This window comes from Myxine glutinosa, chromosome 11 (assembly GCF_964187855.1).
Source record: "Myxine glutinosa chromosome 11, kmMyxGlut1.1, whole genome shotgun sequence".
NCBI classification, from domain to species: domain Eukaryota; kingdom Metazoa; phylum Chordata; class Myxini; order Myxiniformes; family Myxinidae; genus Myxine; species Myxine glutinosa.
In genome coordinates this window covers 40,137,462-40,155,470 of record NC_136271.1, presented here as the reverse complement: position 1 = coordinate 40,155,470, position 18,009 = coordinate 40,137,462, and the positions used below count along the sequence as shown (strand labels likewise).

The 18,009-nt window shown below is 43.0% G+C and overlaps 1 protein-coding gene across 1 annotated transcript in view; it reads right to left on the bottom strand.

Moving 5' to 3' along the window:
• The window catches only part of LOC137436117 (adhesion G protein-coupled receptor B3), a 999,412-nt gene that overhangs the window by 220,338 nt on the left and 761,065 nt on the right, over window positions 1-18,009 (bottom strand). The window contains exons 10-11 of the mRNA XM_078786591.1: window positions 8,894-9,040; window positions 1,396-1,465 (exon numbers count right to left, since the gene is read on the bottom strand). Coding sequence (XP_078642717.1) covers window positions 1,396-1,465; window positions 8,894-9,040 — 217 coding nt within the window. The remainder of the gene's footprint in view (window positions 1-1,395; window positions 1,466-8,893; window positions 9,041-18,009) is intronic.

Here is an 18,009-nt window from a genome sequence, read left to right as displayed (position 1 = left end):
GTTGTGCACAGGGATGTGAACATAGAGCACGACGCTCTTTAAATCAAATGTTGCATCAGCTGTTTCTTGCATGTTCATTCGCAAGTGGATTTTGAACACCACATGGTGTTTTTTAAAATAATGCATTTATTTGGCATTCACATTATTAATTTCCTAATGCCTTTTGCTTAATGTGATTTAGCTCCAATCTTCGGTGATCCTTATGGTGATTAATGAAACGAATCGAAATGCATTTAGGCCTGAAACCCTGATCAATTATCCCAATCAACTGGCAACCACTGGGAGAAGCTACTGTGGAAAGATTATAGGGTCTCTTGCCTTTTGGCGTGCACAGGTCGAAGAGTATTTGAAAGACCATGAAATCCACTATTGAAACATTGTGGGACAGGCGCAGTTTTTGAAAGGGCTTGCAGATTGGTTTTGCATGCTCAAGGGATATCTACATATATGTGCCAAACATGGAGGATGTTTTCTTTTTAATCTCTTTTCATCTTTCATTTGTATTCCATACACACCTCTCACTGACTCTTTACCGACCTCTTTACAAATTATTTTTCCTTTTTCTCACTTCAACCTCCTCGCATGTCTGATTCTGATGGACCATTTTCTGTTATAGAGCATCGATGCTGCTGAAGCAGCGTCTATGAAAGGCTAACACTCGGTGGTTTGCCATTGCCTTCCCAGCGGCAGTGAGGGCAGGAATTTTGGAATTTGGTGATGGTGTCGGAAATAGCTCGCACTCTCTTCATGAAGGACACCGTGGGATTTTTAACGTCCACCAACAGATGGGACGCCGGTTTAACATCCATCTGAGGGACGGCACACAGATTGATGGATCACCCTGCCGGTGAAACACCGGGATGGCAGTTGATAGCTGGGCTGAGATTCAAACCCAGGAGTGTGCACAACCTCGAGGCCATCCTTTAAATCCCCCTACTCCCTACCAATCCTTTTTACCACCATTCTGCTCTCCAATTCTCACATTAAGCCCCCCCTCCATCCCCTCCATCTTCTGGTGTGTTTGTAATATGAAAAAGCGATAGCAAAAATCCAATGCCCTAGCACGTAATGTTGCAAAATATGTTTCATTGATTGTATTGAGAATAAAAATGACCAATGAAAAAAAAAAACAATAAAAGTCAATTTAAGTCTTTTTACGACGCAGTGTCACAGAAAAGGTAAAAAGTCTCTTTGTGTTATGTTATTAAAGTAAAATATACAACGGTGAGAAAATTTTAATGCCCTCCAGTTGCAGCTGCCCTTCCTCTTTCTTTAGCACAACACATCGTACCACGGCTAGGTAAATTCAATGCAATGCTTGAAAGTGTCCTCATGAAACAAATAGCAAATATGAAATTAATGCAATAATTCCAAAGTTTCACCACATACTTCTACCTGGAGATGGGAAGTATTTGTCCAATGTTCTTATATAGGATATTTCCAATGATGGCATATTTTCCAGGTCCTGGAAAAAATGGGAATGGAGATGTGACACGATGAACAATGCGAAAAAATAAAACAAAAGATAATTATTAAGAATTAAAGTTATTGCTTCTCAGTGTCAAATTGTCCCTGATCATATCACAAATTAATACAAGAGTTTATCAAGAATGTTAACGTTTGATTTATACAAAAGAAAAATTTAACTCAATTTTCAAAATGATTCTTTGCCACAGTTTTAAGATTACCTGAGTAATCACTTATAATTATCTACTCGAATATTTGGTTGCAAATGTACTGATCAACCCTCATAGAATAAGAAGAAAAAGACATAAAATGTCATAGCCCTTGTGGTTTTAGTAATTTTAATGTCCGAAGTTAAAGGCCGTCAGTCGGCCATATTTGGTCAGATTACACAACAAAATCTTCTGCATATGTATGAATGATCGTTTTAAGGCCATTTTCCCCACTAGAGCGGGGGTTAGCCTTGCGGGCCCCATGACAATCATGGTTCCCTGTTTGAGGCAATGTTTTTATGGCCGGATGCCCTTCCTGGCGCCAACCCTGAGTCGCCTCTTACGATGCGCAGGGATACGGTGTACCTATTCTAAACCGGGAAACCTTCTGCATATGTATACTCTCATGTATTGTCTTTGTGGCAAGTTTTAACAAAATCGGTCCATGCATGTCCAATAAATGGTTGGGGACATGTTTAAGTAACAAAATGGCCGCCAGTCGGCCATCTTGGATCTGATGTCGAAATAAAATGACGTGCATATTTAAGCCACCATTAATTATCTGCCTGCCAAGTTTGAACAAGATCAGTAAATGCATGTCCGACAAATGGTTGAGGACGTGTTCAATATCGGTTTTTTTTACAACTGAAATGGCTGCCAGTCGGCCATCTTTTATCATACCGCAAAATAAAGTGAGGTGCACGTGTTTGCAATGATGTACTGTGCTTATGCCAATATTGAACAAAATCAGACGACGCATGCCCGATAAATGGTTAGGGACACGTTTAAGTAACAAAATGACTGCCAGTTGGCATTCTTGGATCTGATGTCGAAAGAAAATGACGTGCATATGTATACCATCATGTGTTGTACTTGTGCCAAGTTTGAACAAAATCGGTTCATAAATGTTCAAGACATGGCTGCGGACAGAGGGACACATCGATGGAAGAGACCCAATACATAAGCCCCCATTTCGGACGAAGTCCAACGGGGGCTAATAATTATATTGTTTTGAGAATTAGAATAGCATGAGTAGGCAACATGTACTGCACATGTTTGCAATTGAGCACATCAACAATTCTGATCCCAGATTCTCAACTTCCTGATGTTGAAACTTATCAAACTCCAGAGCATAGTCAGACTGCTACAATAAATTATATCTTTCTCTAAAAACATATTTCTATTTTATGCTGAGGGCTCCAGTCACGGACTATATGGTCCTCATCGAGGCAAGGCCTTAAATAAAAGAACTGGATTGATAAAGGCGAGGAGTGAAAATGAGTAAGAAAAGTGTATGATGTTTGTTTGCAAGAAAGAGAGATTGAAGCTAGCCCGGTAGCTATAGTTTGAGTGAGACAGAAAGTAAGATCAGCAATCCTGACACAGAGTGTAAGATGGTTCCGGGCACCACTTCAACGCTCCTATGTCCAAACGGTAGTACCACCCTGAGCGTTGCTGTCTACAAGGAGTGTTTTTTAGGAGACAACATCTTACTGGATGGCCGTTGGCTCCCTAAGGGGGCTCATCTGCCCTTCAACAGGTATTGATTTTAGTCCTGCAGAGTGTCACAGTCACCCTCCCCACTGGCAAGCCAGTAAGGGTAGTCAGTTTAGTCGCCGACTACCAACCATGCAGTAGGTAGCACTGGGTTACATGTTACCAGTGGCAGTCAAGGGACCAACCTGACTAGATGTATTCACTCTTCAATTACCCTGTTAGACAAAGCGTTAGTCAATTATAACTAAAATAAATTAAAGAATATGGATACATATCTTCAATATTATGACAAACCTGTGTTTGAAATTGTAATAATAATAATAATAATAATAATTCATATATTTTGTAGGGCGCTTTTCATGAAGCCCAAAGGCGCTTTGACAGAGTGCAAAACATAATGCATAACAAAACATGAAAACAACAAATGCAAAAAGACAAGAATCAATAGGGAAATATTTAAAGCAAAAGGAGGGAGAAGGAGAAGTGATAGTCAGGGGTTAAATGCTGTGGGTTGAATGTTGAATGCAGTGCTGAACAGGTGGGTCTTGAGTGATGTTTTGAATGTGGTGAGTGAGGAGGAGACGGAGTCTCTGATGGTGTGAGGTAGTGAGTTCCAGAGGGTGGGAGCAGCGATGGAGAAGGCCCTGTCCCCCCAGGATCTGAATTTGGAGGGGGGGGGGGGGGGTCAGGAGGTTTGTACCAGCAGAGCGGAGGTTGCGGGTGGGAGTGTGTCTGGAGAGGAGGTCAGCCAGGTAGGATGGGGCCAGGTTATGGAGGGCTTTGTAGGTCAAGAGGAGGATTTTGTACTGGATTCTCTGGGAGATGGGGAGCCAGTGAAGCTTGTAAAGGACGGGGGTGATGTGGTCACGGGTCCGGGAATGGGTGAGTAGACGGGCAGCGGAGTTCTGAATGTATTGGAGATTATTGGTGATTGTTGAGGGTGAACCATAGAGGAGGCTATTGCAGTAGTCCAGACGGGAGGTGATGAAGGCGTGGATGAGGGTTTCTGCAGCCGTGGAGGAGAGGGATGAGCGGAGACAGGCGATGTTTTTCAGGTGAAAGAAGGCTGTCTTTGTGATCTGTTTAGTGTATTTGTCGAAGGAGAGGGTTTGGTCAAAGATGACGCCAAGATTCCGGATGAGAGGGGAGGTGGATACTGGGATACCGTCGATGTTGAGGGCAAAGTTATGGGTGGATTTTGTGAGCGTTTTTGGGCCAATGATGATTATTTCAGATTTATCACAGTTAAGTTTGAGGAAGTTGATTTGAAGCCAGGATTTTATTTCAGAGATGCAGTTTGTCAGGATAGAGTGGGTGTCAGTGGAGACGGACCTGGTGGAGATGAAAAGCTGGATGTCATCGGCGAAGCAGTGGAATTGGAGACCATGACGGCGGATTAAGTGACCGAGGGGGGACAGGTAAAGGATGAAGAGGAGGGGGCCAAGAACTGAACCTTGGGGGACACCTTGGGGGAGGGGAGCAGTGGGGGATTTGCAGTTATTGATGGAGATGAACTGGCGTCTGTCAGAGAGGTATGATTTAATCCAAGAGAGGGCAGTGCCGGTAACGTTAAAGGTGGATTCAAGTCGGGTGAGGAGGATGGTGTGATCGATGGTGTCAAAGGCAGCGCTGAGGTCGAGGAGGACGAGAATGTTGAGGTTGCCAGCGTCAGAGGAGAGGAGAAGGTCGTTGGTGATTTTGAGGAGAGCAGTTTCAGTACTGTGGTTGGAGCGGAATCCAGATTGGAATGTTTCATACAGGTTATTGGCAGAGAGGTGATGTTTGAGTTGAGTGGCTACAGTGCGTTGAGAATGAGTGGCTACAGTGAGAATATAAATTTATGATGTCATCGCTGACGTGTTCGGGCAGCCATATTGGATCAAAAAAAAAGAAACGTTCAAAAACAGAAGAGTTGGCTCACACCAAGTTGACTGTGTCAGGTAAGTATTCTATGAATACCATCTAGTTTTTAAAGTGATTCTTCACCAGTGAGTGATATGGCCAACCAGGTGAGAGTATTGTCACGCAACCGTGATTAACACCACAGTTACGGATGGCCGATTGCGAGACTTTACACTCCCGAGGCGAAAACTCAATGGCGGATTCAAACTCAACACAAAGTTAAACGCGCGGAAGGGCAGACACAGCAAGCTCCGCAGCCCTATCTATTAAAATGAAACACCCAGGAAAACTGCGTTCAGATATATACAGAAAATAATATAAGGATTTATTATTTATAAGTAAAGACAGTGAAAAAGCCCGCGCCGGTAATACTAATAACTCGAATAAGCCTAAATTGGGATCCCACACACAACAGATATCAAACACGATACGAGGGAGGTGAATACGAAAATAACACGTCTTTTAGTTTTATGCAAAGTGTATTCGCGGGTACGGCCTTATCTCGTCCTTGTCGTCTTGGTGACCGCCGTCCAACACCCGGCTCCTTTCGTCCCGCGGCACGCCTCACTCCAAGTTCCACGGCCCCGCGGCCCTCTCCGTCCGCCTCCAAGCGCCACCAGGCCTCGTCGGTTCAACGGCCCACCCACACCACGAGCTCCTTTGCTCCAACGGTCCAACGCAGGGCTGCACAAAGCAAACGAACTCCACTTGACTCGACTCGACTCTCTTCGGGAGTGCTGGCAGCCAAGTCCAACTGTTCAGTGCCAACTGCCAACTCCAACGAACTCTTCTAAAAATGGCGTCCGACCGTCGAATATATCTCTTGCCGATGACGTCACATTGGCGCACTCCTCAGCCAATAATAGCCTCCCAACTCGCCCAGGTCACGCCCTCTGCGGCATCGCTCCACTCTCCCGTCCCCGACCCCGCGGTCCTTGTGTTATAACACGTGCCAGGCGAGGTTTGTAGGCCTTGGAGGTGTAAACGGTGGCGGCCAATTGTGGCGGTGTTTTTGGCCTGGTTTCCTGTCCATTTGTTCCGAAGTCATTGTCAGGGAAAGGAATTATTTAATGTTGCGCTAAGGACCTAACTAATGTTTATGTGGTTTGCAGTGCCATAATGGACAAAGGTTTGACTACTAGGTGAAACTCACAGGGGCGTTACCTTTAATCCCTCACTATTTAACACTCGAACCTCCAGGTAGATCCACAATCATACATCTTCCCCCGACAAACGCCTAAACATCAAGAACTTATTACATGTAGAGTCCCTGTCACGACAGCCGAATACCTACCTATTCAGATCTACCTAGCTCTAGATGTTGCTCTACCAAATTCATAACAGTATGCTATCTACTGAGTGCCATTCTAGTTTTCCTCATGAATTGGTGTATTTATCATATTTCACTTCTCAGTGTCAGTCTCTCACATACACTCACTCACTCTCCCGAGTCTCACTACCTCTTTTTACTCTCACTAGAGTTTTACTCGAGTTTTACTCTCACTCCAACTACCAATTGGTCATTTGGTTCCCAGAATAGCATTTTCATCCGTTTGATGTTTTCTATTCAAATGAATTGTGCTCTTTCTTTGAATGGTGTCAATCTTATCTCTTCTTTCAATATATGCTGTTCCACATCATCCTCTGATCCAAAGGCTGTATTCAGCATGTTCAGAATTGTTGATATACAGCATATTATGGAAATGGGAAAGTCCACAAAAATTCACATACCTATGAAAGGTTATTCTCAAATGTACGCCGGTTGTGTTCATACCATACATGTGGCTTTCAAACGCGGGAATGACTGCTTTGTTGTTCACTCATCTATAATCCTCGACTTTGTATACAAAACAAAAGTTGCTGCCAACAGCGGACGCTGAATTTTTTGTTTTGGGTTTGTTGTTTGTAAATGCAGGTAGATATGCTAATAATTCTTATAAAGCAGGAGGTGCAACGCTTCGATCTCTCAAAAAAAAAAAATTCAAAGAGAGATATAAGAGGAAGCTCTGAAAAAGCAAATCCTTAACAAGCGTTACGCCTAGGTCCCCCGTCGGGGAAGTGATGTGAGTTGACAAAGTGGAAGACGCAGAAAACATGCTATGATATGATATTTCGCTCACAAGGTTCAGACATACATGGAGGCGGCCATCTGGGATTTTGACGTGGCGACCCAATTTTCAATAGCGTTCTTCCTTATGTCGAGATACACCCACACACCAGATTAGAAGTTGGTACTTTGCTTATTTTTCAAGATATTACGCTCACAAGTTTCAGACATATATATGGTGGCGGCCATCTTGGATTTTGACGTGGCGACCCAATTTTCAATAGCGTTCTTCCTTATGTCGAGGTACACCCACACACCAGATTAGAAGTTGGTACTTCGCTTAATTTTCAAGATATTCATCTCACAAGGTTCAGACATACATGGCCGCGGCCATCTTGGATTTTGACGTGGCGACCCAATTTTCAATAGCGTTCTTCCTTCTGCCTCGATACACCCACACACCAGATAAGAAGTTGGTACTTCGCTTATTTTTCAAGATATTCAGCTCACAAGGTTCAGACATACATGGCGGCGGCCATCTTGGATTTTGACGTGGCGACCCAATTTTCAATAGCGTTCTTCCTTATGCCTAGATACACCCACACACCAGATTAGAAGTTGGTACTTCGCTTATTTTTCAAGATATTCCGCTCACAAGGTTCAGACATACATGGCATCAGACATACATGGCGGCGGCCATCTTGGATTTTGACGTGGGTTGCACCCACACACCAAATTCGAATGCGGTCCTTCACTTACGCACGCAGGCACGCACGCCCACACGCACACCCGCCCGCACGGACGGACAGACGGACGCACGGACGGAGGGGAAAACCATAGTCCCCCTTTCGCTCCGCGGTGCGACGGGGGACAAAAATGAACAACATATAGGAGAGTGATTTTGTGTTATCAAAGTGATCAAAAACAATGTTAATTGCTGATGAGTTCACCATTACAATACTTCTGAATGCTTCATCAATCGGCCTACCAAACTCGAATAATGTTTGACATGGACAAAATTGTCAGGTGCAACTTTATCTGCCAAACAGGGTTTGCATGGTTCAAAGTGGACGATGTCTGTTATCTTCGGCCGAATTAAGTTTGGCATCTTTCAATTTGGCTGAACCCTGCAACCCCTTTGTAATCGTCAGTATCCTTGCACTTTTGCTTTGCGATCAAAGACAAACAAGACAATCAGGTTGGCTTCAAGATTCCAGCTCTGAGGATCGATGTAGTGGATTTATTTGTCGCTTTACTAATGTGTAGCCTGTCTGATGATGTGAATAAAAATATTTAGTATCCATGGTGAATATTCATGCACTAAAATGTTAATGATATCTAAAATTGCCGAAAATGTATTCTCTTCCATCCCCTTTACTTGATTTTGTCGGATTATACAACAGCTACCTACTATTACGTTGTCTGTGCAATGTGTCCTTGGCCCCAAAAGCTCTCTAACCTGTGTTGACAAAATCATTGATATATTGGGAAATGCAAAAATCATTGATTAACTGAATTAAGAAATTAAAATTTTGAAAGACATTCAATCTTTACCCAACACTGACTTGATGTTCTCCATTTAGCAACTAATCCCCACATACTTTAAATAATGAACAAGCATAACCGATCAAAATACCAGTAGCATTTTGCTTCTTCACAAGATGTAGAAAAAGTAAGATAGAACTCAATCTTTAAAAAAAAGAGTTTTAAAAAGATAACACCACAACACAAATGCAAGAAGCTCCTTTCAGCTGTTCTGTCATATGATTACCTGTTGGTAAATTGCTGATAACACTCTTGGGGATTATCATGTGGTCATCGAGGTTTCGTGCCCAATCCACCATCCTTCGTCTTCCTTGTAAGGGAAAGGTAATGTCGGCAGTATGGTTCGCAGCCAGCACCTTGTGAATACTGATAACTGTGAAAGAGTGTGGACTGTTAGGTGACAGGTCATGGTGGGCATCTCTTAATGTCACTTACTACTGTGAGGACTTTTGCAGGATTCTTCCACCACGGCTGACTAATTTTATAGTAATTATCTTTGTTATTACACAAATGTAATTTTTACAACATGTGTTGATGTTGCATTAGTCTCAAATGTGTGGTGAGGCCCACCCAATTTTCAGGATGGTTTGTGGTTATCAGAAATTATCTTTTATTTGTTACCATACTCTGAGTACTTGGAATGTTCACATGCTTATCGTTTTATATTTTGAACATCAAGAAATCACTTTATCTTTAAGTGGTGGAATAATTCCTGAGATACTTAGTGGTCACACAATCTAGAGTGTCGATCGTACATTGTGTTGGAAAATTGAATTTCCCATCTGATATGATGCAATTTAACTTATTGGTCGTTGTAAATTTTTTACTTATTAAAAACGATTGCTCACTGTCTTGGTGCTACCTTTAGAGGCCATTTGTCCCCGCAGAGCAGGGGTTGGCCTTTTTCGGGGCACCGTGGTCCCCTTTTTGAAGCAATGTTTTATGGTCCGGATGCCCTTCCTGCCACCAACCTTGGTAGTCGTCCCTTGCGACACACAGGGAATTACCAGTGACCTGGTACTCAATTTGCCGACCTCGGAAGGATGACAGGCTGAGTCAACCCCCCTGGCGTTAATTCAGTGATCAATCGGGATTGGAACCCAGGGTCCTAGGATCCCAAGCCGGCACCCTAACCGCTAAGCCAACACCAGGCTACTGTCTTGGTACTAATGTGATGAAATTCTAAGTTTCTTTTCGTTTTGTTTTTCTATTATAGTGGGGCGGCTTAGCCCAAATATTCAAAAGAATTGTGCATTTTGTGATACAAGCACCAAATTTGGCACAAATGTACATTAATATGTTGCGAACATTTTCAGATATTGGGCCACTTGAAATTCCGTAATTTTTTTTTTCAAATTTTTTCAAATTTCGTAATTTAAAATTTTTCGGGTGACACCGTCACAATTTCGGTCTTCGAGGCCGGCCGATAGGCAAAGTGTGACCGGAAGGGACGAGGTTCTCCTGACCACGTGGCCCTCGATCTGGGAAGCGAGAGGCGTTCCATTAGTGGACGCGCCCCTCACGCCCGACTTTTGGGCGGCCCCGGCAGGCCGTTTGTTTTGACGTTCCGTGACAGGCACCCCCACCTCCGGGCCGACCGGAAGCTTGTGCTGAGTACATCATACCTGAACAACTCAGTGAGGCAGAACACAGCAGTGCACACCAGGGTGACCCCTTCAGTGCATAAACCAATTAACCTGTCCACTGCAGGGCATATAGAAATGAAGTTATTTTCTGCATATAATAATAATATAAGTTCAGTTCTATATAACAATTTCTGTTATCACCACTACCACTACAACTACCACTACTACAAGCTTTGTCTGGAATTTTGTGGACTAACAGACAAACAGACATACAGACAAGCTGGGATCAAAACATTACCTCCTTCCACCATTGAGTGTAGAGGTAAACATCATGGAAATTATATCATGCCCTAGATTTAATTCATGCTTACCCGTGTATTTGCTTCACTGGTTCACAAGGTCTTTTGCATACATGTAATTCAGACTCTCGTCTTCATTGCTGACCACACAATGTTCGCAACATATTAATGTACATTTGTGCCAAATTTGGTGCTTGTATCACAAAATGCACAATTCTTTTGAATATTTGGGCTAAGCCGCCCCACTATATCGACCGGCCTCGAAGACCGAAATTGTGACGGTGTCACCCGAAAAATTTGAAATTACGAAATTTGAAAAAATGTGAAAAAAAAAATTACGGAATTTCAAGTGGCCCAATATCTGAAAATGTTCGCAACATATTAATGTACATTTGTGCCAAATTTGGTGCTTGTATCACAAAATGCACAACAGGTTTGCTATGCTGCTACACTATTATGTGTGATGTAACTTCATCTTGCATACATCCGCATCATATGATAATAATAACCACAATTATAGTTACTACGAGCGAGGTACCCACCCATGCCATACATGGGTGGGAAGCCAAAAGCAAACAAACAATGTGGAAACGGTGAAAGCTAAGTCATGGAACCAATAAATTCCACATTCCTGTGCCACCTTCAGTCAAACGTCAGGTACTGGCAGCAGGTTCGTGAATGACTTGAGGAAAAAAGCGTACCCGTTTGAATGTTTCTATCCGCAGTCGATGACGAATCTGCATATGGTGAATCCGCGAATGTCACGGTTAGAAAGTAGAAACCCTCACGTCATTTCCTCATTCATATTTGAACTCAATATCTCTATTTACATTCCAAACAACATCATTCCAATCATACATTAATACTACAACAAAATACAGTCGGAACCCCTTTAATATGCGATTTTGGAAAGCACACGGTCAATCCTTGGTGCCCAAAAATTTTGATAAATTAGTTGGAAAAAATCAAAAAATGACAAGAATCGAGCATGTAGTACATTGTACACGGCAGCCGCCATCTTGATTTTTTTGAAATCACGTGCGTAAAAGTTCGCTCTCATAACACCAACATAACGATCATAGCACCTCTGGTTTACTTAACATTTCACAAGTTATTATTAATATGATATTGACACGAGTGTTTATCTACGTAAGCTGATTTAACCTTTCATCTCCACTGGCCGGGCCCGGGAACTGCAAAGTGTCAAGACGCATTGACACCTGTCTCTCTCCCCGACTCATCTCATTCAGTGCTTCCCGTATAAATATGGCATCCTTTTCAACTCAAATCATATCACCTTCAGTTTCTACGGCGTTTACATCATTTGAAAACGTTTTTTTCGAGCAATCGAATCCAATCGGCCCAATCCAATCACCATCTTGTTCTTCTTCACATCTCACAAAAAGTCCAACAAAAAGAAAAAACTCGAGCTACACGATGCAGGAAAAGCTGGATGCGGTTACGCGAGTACGGAACGGAGAGACCCGGGCTCAGGTTAGTTTTCTATTTAAACGATGTTTATTTTATGATACAGTATTTTATTATTTATGATGTTCTATACACTTTTACTAACCTTGTATTTTTTCTTGTTCAGGTGTGTAGAGCTCTAGGAGGTCTTAACGAGTCTACAATCTGTGGGTGGCTGAAGAAGGAGGATGAATTGAGGTCTTCCGTCCGAGACCGAGCACAGTGATGGACTAACCAGGAAGAAGGCCAGGAAGGCAGCAGACACCCAGCTGGACCGTGCTACATACACCTGGTTTTCCCAGAAGATGAACAATAATGTTCCTATCCAGGGGCGTATCTACGGAAAATAGCGCCTATGGCAAGCACTGAAATTGCGCCCCTGTCCAAACATCTGACACCCATCTTTTAGATAACTTTACCATAAAATCAGCTCAAAAATACAAGTCAAGCTCGTTAATCTTTTAATTAACAAATTATGGCACTACATGAAAATTACAACTGCACCTTCCTTGCTTTCACTGATGCAAATTGGTCTATTATGTGCTCAAAGTCAGTTTTTTTCAGTTTCTTCTCTTTCTACACTCAGCAGAGCAAGATCACAGAGTCTGCCTTGACCCATGGAGGCTCTCAAATACGAAAGTATTCGTTTTACCTTGCTGAATGATCTCTCACAGCTGGCGATGGAAACTGCGATGGTTAGCATTATCTGAATAGCAACGCGAAGATTGGGGAAGACGCTCTCATCTCCATACTGAACAATGAATTTGAGAAGCTCTTCGATTCTTGATATTTTCATGTTGGCCCGACTTGATAGCAATATTCTGCAATCCAAAATGTATTCATATAGCTGCTGTCCATCAACATCAGAGCTGTACAATTCGCCCAAATTTTCGCACTTCTTCTTTAGGTCGTTACTGTCGGCGCCGTAACACAGTCCCTCGACATCGAGAAGGAACTCAAACTTGGCGTCAGTGTCATGCAAACGAGTGAACCTTTCATCCATTTCTCTGTGAAGACGGTCGAGTGTTCCCTTCATGACTCTTTCCATTTCCTCCTTGGCTGTTAACCCAGCGTCTCTCGAGTTCTCATCAGCCATTCGTTTCTTTCGTCTCTGACGTCTTTCAACTTCAATATTCCATTCTTGACAGAGACCGAGTCCTTCTTCGAGTGACTCACTGACCAACACTTCTCTTTCATCATCAAAATGATCTCGGAGGGCTTTCAAATCCAGGGCAGCATCGTGGAAGTTCATGCTAGGATCCTGCAGCCTCTTTTGAATACGGTCAATGCGAATGAGTACTTTGTTCCAAAATCCTAGCAAAGTCAGAAAATCGTAACTCAACATGCGGTTATACAGCTGCCTTGCATCACTTCCTGTTTCACTGGTCTCGTTTTCATTGTCTATCATGTCCTGGAGAACTTGAAGTATCTTCTCAAGGTAATAATTGTTGACGGGCTTCACTGCTTCTGTCCTTGCACTCCACCTGGTTTCAGACTCTGACAACAACCACAGGCACGGCGTTTTTTAGTTTTTCCCAGCGCTGTGTTGAACGAGAGAAGAACACGTAGAGAGCTTCGATGGTTCCAAAAAACGTGACCATCATTGTATCCTGCTTGGCTGCATGTATTTGTAGTACATGTAGGTACATGTAGCACCCACCAAGTTGAGTGAGTGATTGTCGCAATTCACAAACACTGCCAGGTTGTTTTTCTCACTTATTCTTTGATGAACACCACTTCTGTGTCCAGCCATCACATCAGCGTTGTCATAGCACTGTGACCGACAATCTTGTAGCTCCATTTCGTCCTTCTCTAGCTGTTTCAGGATGTCTTCAACCAAGCTCTCAGCATCCTTCTGGCTTATCTGGATAAAACCAAGGAAGGACTCTCTAACATGGACTGTTTTCCTCTCAAAATCAACTTCCACGTACCTCACTACTTCTGACATCTGCTCACGGTGTGCCTGATCAGAAGTCGAGTCGAACATGAGACCATAGTACTTGGCTTTACGAATGCTTCTCAGTAAACTCTGGTGAACAGTGGATGCCATCATGTGGATGAATTTGTTCTGGACACCCGGTGAAAGATAGGACGTGGATCCAGGATGACTTTCCACATGAGTGAGGTGTTCTTTCATGACAGGGTCAAAGATGGCCAGTAGTTTCAGTAAGCCAAGGAAATTTCCCACATTGGAGTCATCGTCCAGCTGAAGTGACTCCCTGTGTCCTCGCAAAGCCAGGTTCTGAGTCGCAAGGAATTTTACGCAGTGAAGGATTCTCGTCAAGATATCACGCCACTTCTGCTTTTCCTTCTCAATCTGTGACTGAAGCTCAGCTCCAATAAATCCTCTGTTTTCAGCTAAATTTCTTTCCATTTCTTTCCACTGTGTGAAGCACTCCCGATGATTCTTAGCATTTTCATGAACACTAATCCTTTCAGGTGCTTTCCACTGGTTGAATCCACTTTCCTGCTCCAATGAGGATTGATGGTCTGACTAGGAATGGGAATAGAGAAGACAACAGATACAAAATGCAGACTTTTTAGAAGGGGAATAGACCAGCCATGAGCGAGTCACTTCCTCACCACGACCATTTCCCAATTTCCTATTGAACCAAGTTTTGTTCATTGAGCGGTTATTTGTTGGTAGGAAAGGCCCCTCACTGTTTTGGAAATACTTCGAACCCAGCTTTATTATTTCTGTTCTCAACGCGTCAGGCAGAATTGCTTTTCCAGTATCCTTGTCGCACTTCAGAAGTCCAATGTCATGCTGTTCAATCACTTCTGGTATGACAGTTCGAGGCTCTTCGACACCATCCAGTTCACTAGATTCAGTGTCGTCAGGTTCAATCTCGTCAGGTAAAATCTCATCAATAAACTCAACATCACCACCACCACGATCGTCTTCCCCTCCTGTCATGTCCAGTTGTCCACGTTCTCTCTGGCAGCCTCACTTTTAATCTCGTCATACTTGGATTTATCTGACTTGACTTCCTCCTCGGCTTGTGACGCATTTGTACTTGATCCAGCTTCGGATTCTAACAAACTTGTAGCAGGTGCAGGCGACTCCATGGAACGTGTCGAACAACTTGTTCCGGAATTTTCAAAGAAGGGCATGAAGAACTTGCTCGACTTCTTGGCTTCCTCCGTCTCCAACTTTCGTCTCTTCCGTCCTTCAGCTCCACTTTCCTTCTTCTTCGTGAAGAAACGTTTCATGGTCTTCTTACACAATGCTCTGAAATAACGAAATGGCACTTTTAATAAGAACATTAAATTTCACAGATTTTGCACAAAATTCTAGACTACCTCCCTAGTTTGCGCAGGAGAATGGTCTTACTGCCAGTTGGCACTGAGCAGTGTTACTGTGAGGTATGTGGTCATGTAGCTCCCAGCACTGTATTTTTACCTAATAATTTATATAAGTGGTTTAACAATCTAGCCACCCTCGTGCTTCTCACCCCTGATAATCAGACAGATCATACATCTGAAGAAAATTCTTTTTTTCACTTTCCGAGGATGGCTTGTCTGACTTTAATAGAAACTGCTCAGTGGCGCCCCCCTTCAAGTGGCGCCCAGGGCACGGGCCATACCTGCCATACCTTAGGTACACTACTGTTCCTATCTCTGGGCCCATCCTGAAGGCCCAAGCTCAGAAGCTGCACAAGCAGATTCATGGTGAATGTGCCGATGCACATTCATGTGCCGATGAATGTGCATGTGCCGATGCACATCTTCAAGGCTTCTGGAGGCTGTCTGTCCAGGTTTAAGAAGAGACACAGCATTGGTAGGGTGGTGAAGAAGGGGGAGTCCAAGTCAGCAGACACTACAGCAGCAGAGGCATTTCTACCAGAATTCCAGGAGTTCATCAAGGATGAGGGCTACATTGATGAGCAAATCTTCAATGCAGATGAGACAGGCTTGGAGTACAAAAAGCTATCCGACCGTTCACTGGCCTTGAAGGATGACCCTACATCGAAGAAAGGCTTCAAGGTGTTTAAGGACAGGGTCACCCTACTCTTCTGTATCAACAGATCTGGCTCCCACAAGATGAAACCAATGAGGATAGGCAAGTTTGGGAAGCCGAGATGTTTCAACCACGTCAACATGGACACCTTGCCAGTAACCTATGAGTTCTCCCATAAAGCCTGGATGACCACCATCATCTTCCACAAGTGGTTCCAAAACTGCTTCGTCCCCCAGGTCAGGAGACACCTCCGAAGGAAGAACCTTGAAGAGAAAGCTGTCCTTCTTCTAGACAATTGTCCAGCCCACCCTCCAGCAGACACCTTGAAGTCCAAGAATGGGAAGATAATAGTCTGTTATCTTCCCAAGAACACCACTTCCATCTGCCAGCCTTTAGACCAGGGTATCATCCACAACTTCAAACAAGAGCTCCAAGAAGCAAAAGTCAATGGATGATTTCTTGATGAATTAAATCATCATCACCAGCACACCCAACGTCACACTATTGTATAAATATGTATAAACATTGTATAAACACCATCACCAGTGATGACTCCATCGACGTTTTGTATCCGCGTCTGCAGCAAGGCAACGCGTTTTCCCCACTAACCGATGCAAATGGATTTTGTATTTTGAACAATATTTCTTGATTTCTATGTTTTTGTATATTGTTTTGTATATTATTACATATGTGTTGTTTTATTACGAAAAAGTATCTTTATAAAAAAATGACCAAGCTTCACTCGTCGTCACCCGACACAATCCAAGATGGCGGCCACTACGCTCGCGCTGGAAGATAGGTATTAATACACGGTCTCACTTAGCACACGGTCGATTTTCCTGGCTCCCATGGATCGCGTATTAATGGGTTCCGAGTGTACTGTGTTAAATCACGATTGTGATTTACATCACACAACTTTTTGCGATGCCATCTAGTTTGCTACCTGCTGAGTTGGCATCACGAGGTGTGGTGGTTGATACCAAGATAGGGAATTGAAGCTACAGACGAGTTAATCTATCTGGTACCATCGATTGGTAGTCTGGATTAAATCTCCAACATGGCATAAGCATTTACTCCAGTGTAAACTGCTCAGTGTTATGCTCAAACGAGGTCACGTGATCAATGGCCACACCTTCTCGTGATGCCAACGAGTTCACTATCTGCTGCCTCATTTGTATAAACCATTTTGACATCGTCACCAAAACCTAAATATGAATCAAAATTCTGGGTAATTAATGTGGAATAGTTCATATGGGTAATCTATATTATATACCGAGTTGAGTTTTTGAGCAAATACATTCTTGCCAATTGACTTCATGTCTGAAGTTTGGACAAAACATCACCTACGTTTATGGACCTTGACAAGTTTATATCCATTTGTTGATTCTAGTTTTTTTTTCTTCATGTTTCAGCCAATTTTTAAAGTAGGCTATGTGTGTTCTCTGCTTCCCTCGTGCCATTCCTTTCCACATCCGACCTACCTTTCTCCCATGCTTGGACGATTTAACGTGAAAAAATAACATTTAAAAGATTTTAAAACTTTTTTCGTGACAAATACAAAATTTCACGTTTATTGTTGTGTGCGTGTAATCTAACTCTGTAGTCCAGCTCGGCGAAAATGAAAAAGGCTTTATACACCACCTCAACATCGTTCCCCTGTGATACGTCATTCCCTCTTTTACCACAGCATTACCTTTGTATAATTATGAGTGAGTATTTTTAGAATTTCTACTTTTTGTCCCTTTTTAGTGACAAATCGTTTTCATTTCGTGTTTATTGTGTGTGCCGTCCATGGAACTCTAGTTCAGCACAGCAAAAATTGATACACCGCCTCAAATCCAAACTCACAATAAAACCTCTGACCATTGTTACCCTGTGATATCTCATCACCTCTTTTACCACAGCCTTACCTTTAGAAACTTCTGCTTGAGAGTTTTTAACCTGTGATGTGTCGCAGGTCGACAAGAGCTCCGCATGGTTGTTGTTGTTGCAGTTGTTGTGGTTCTTGTTGGGGGGTCGATTTTATAAA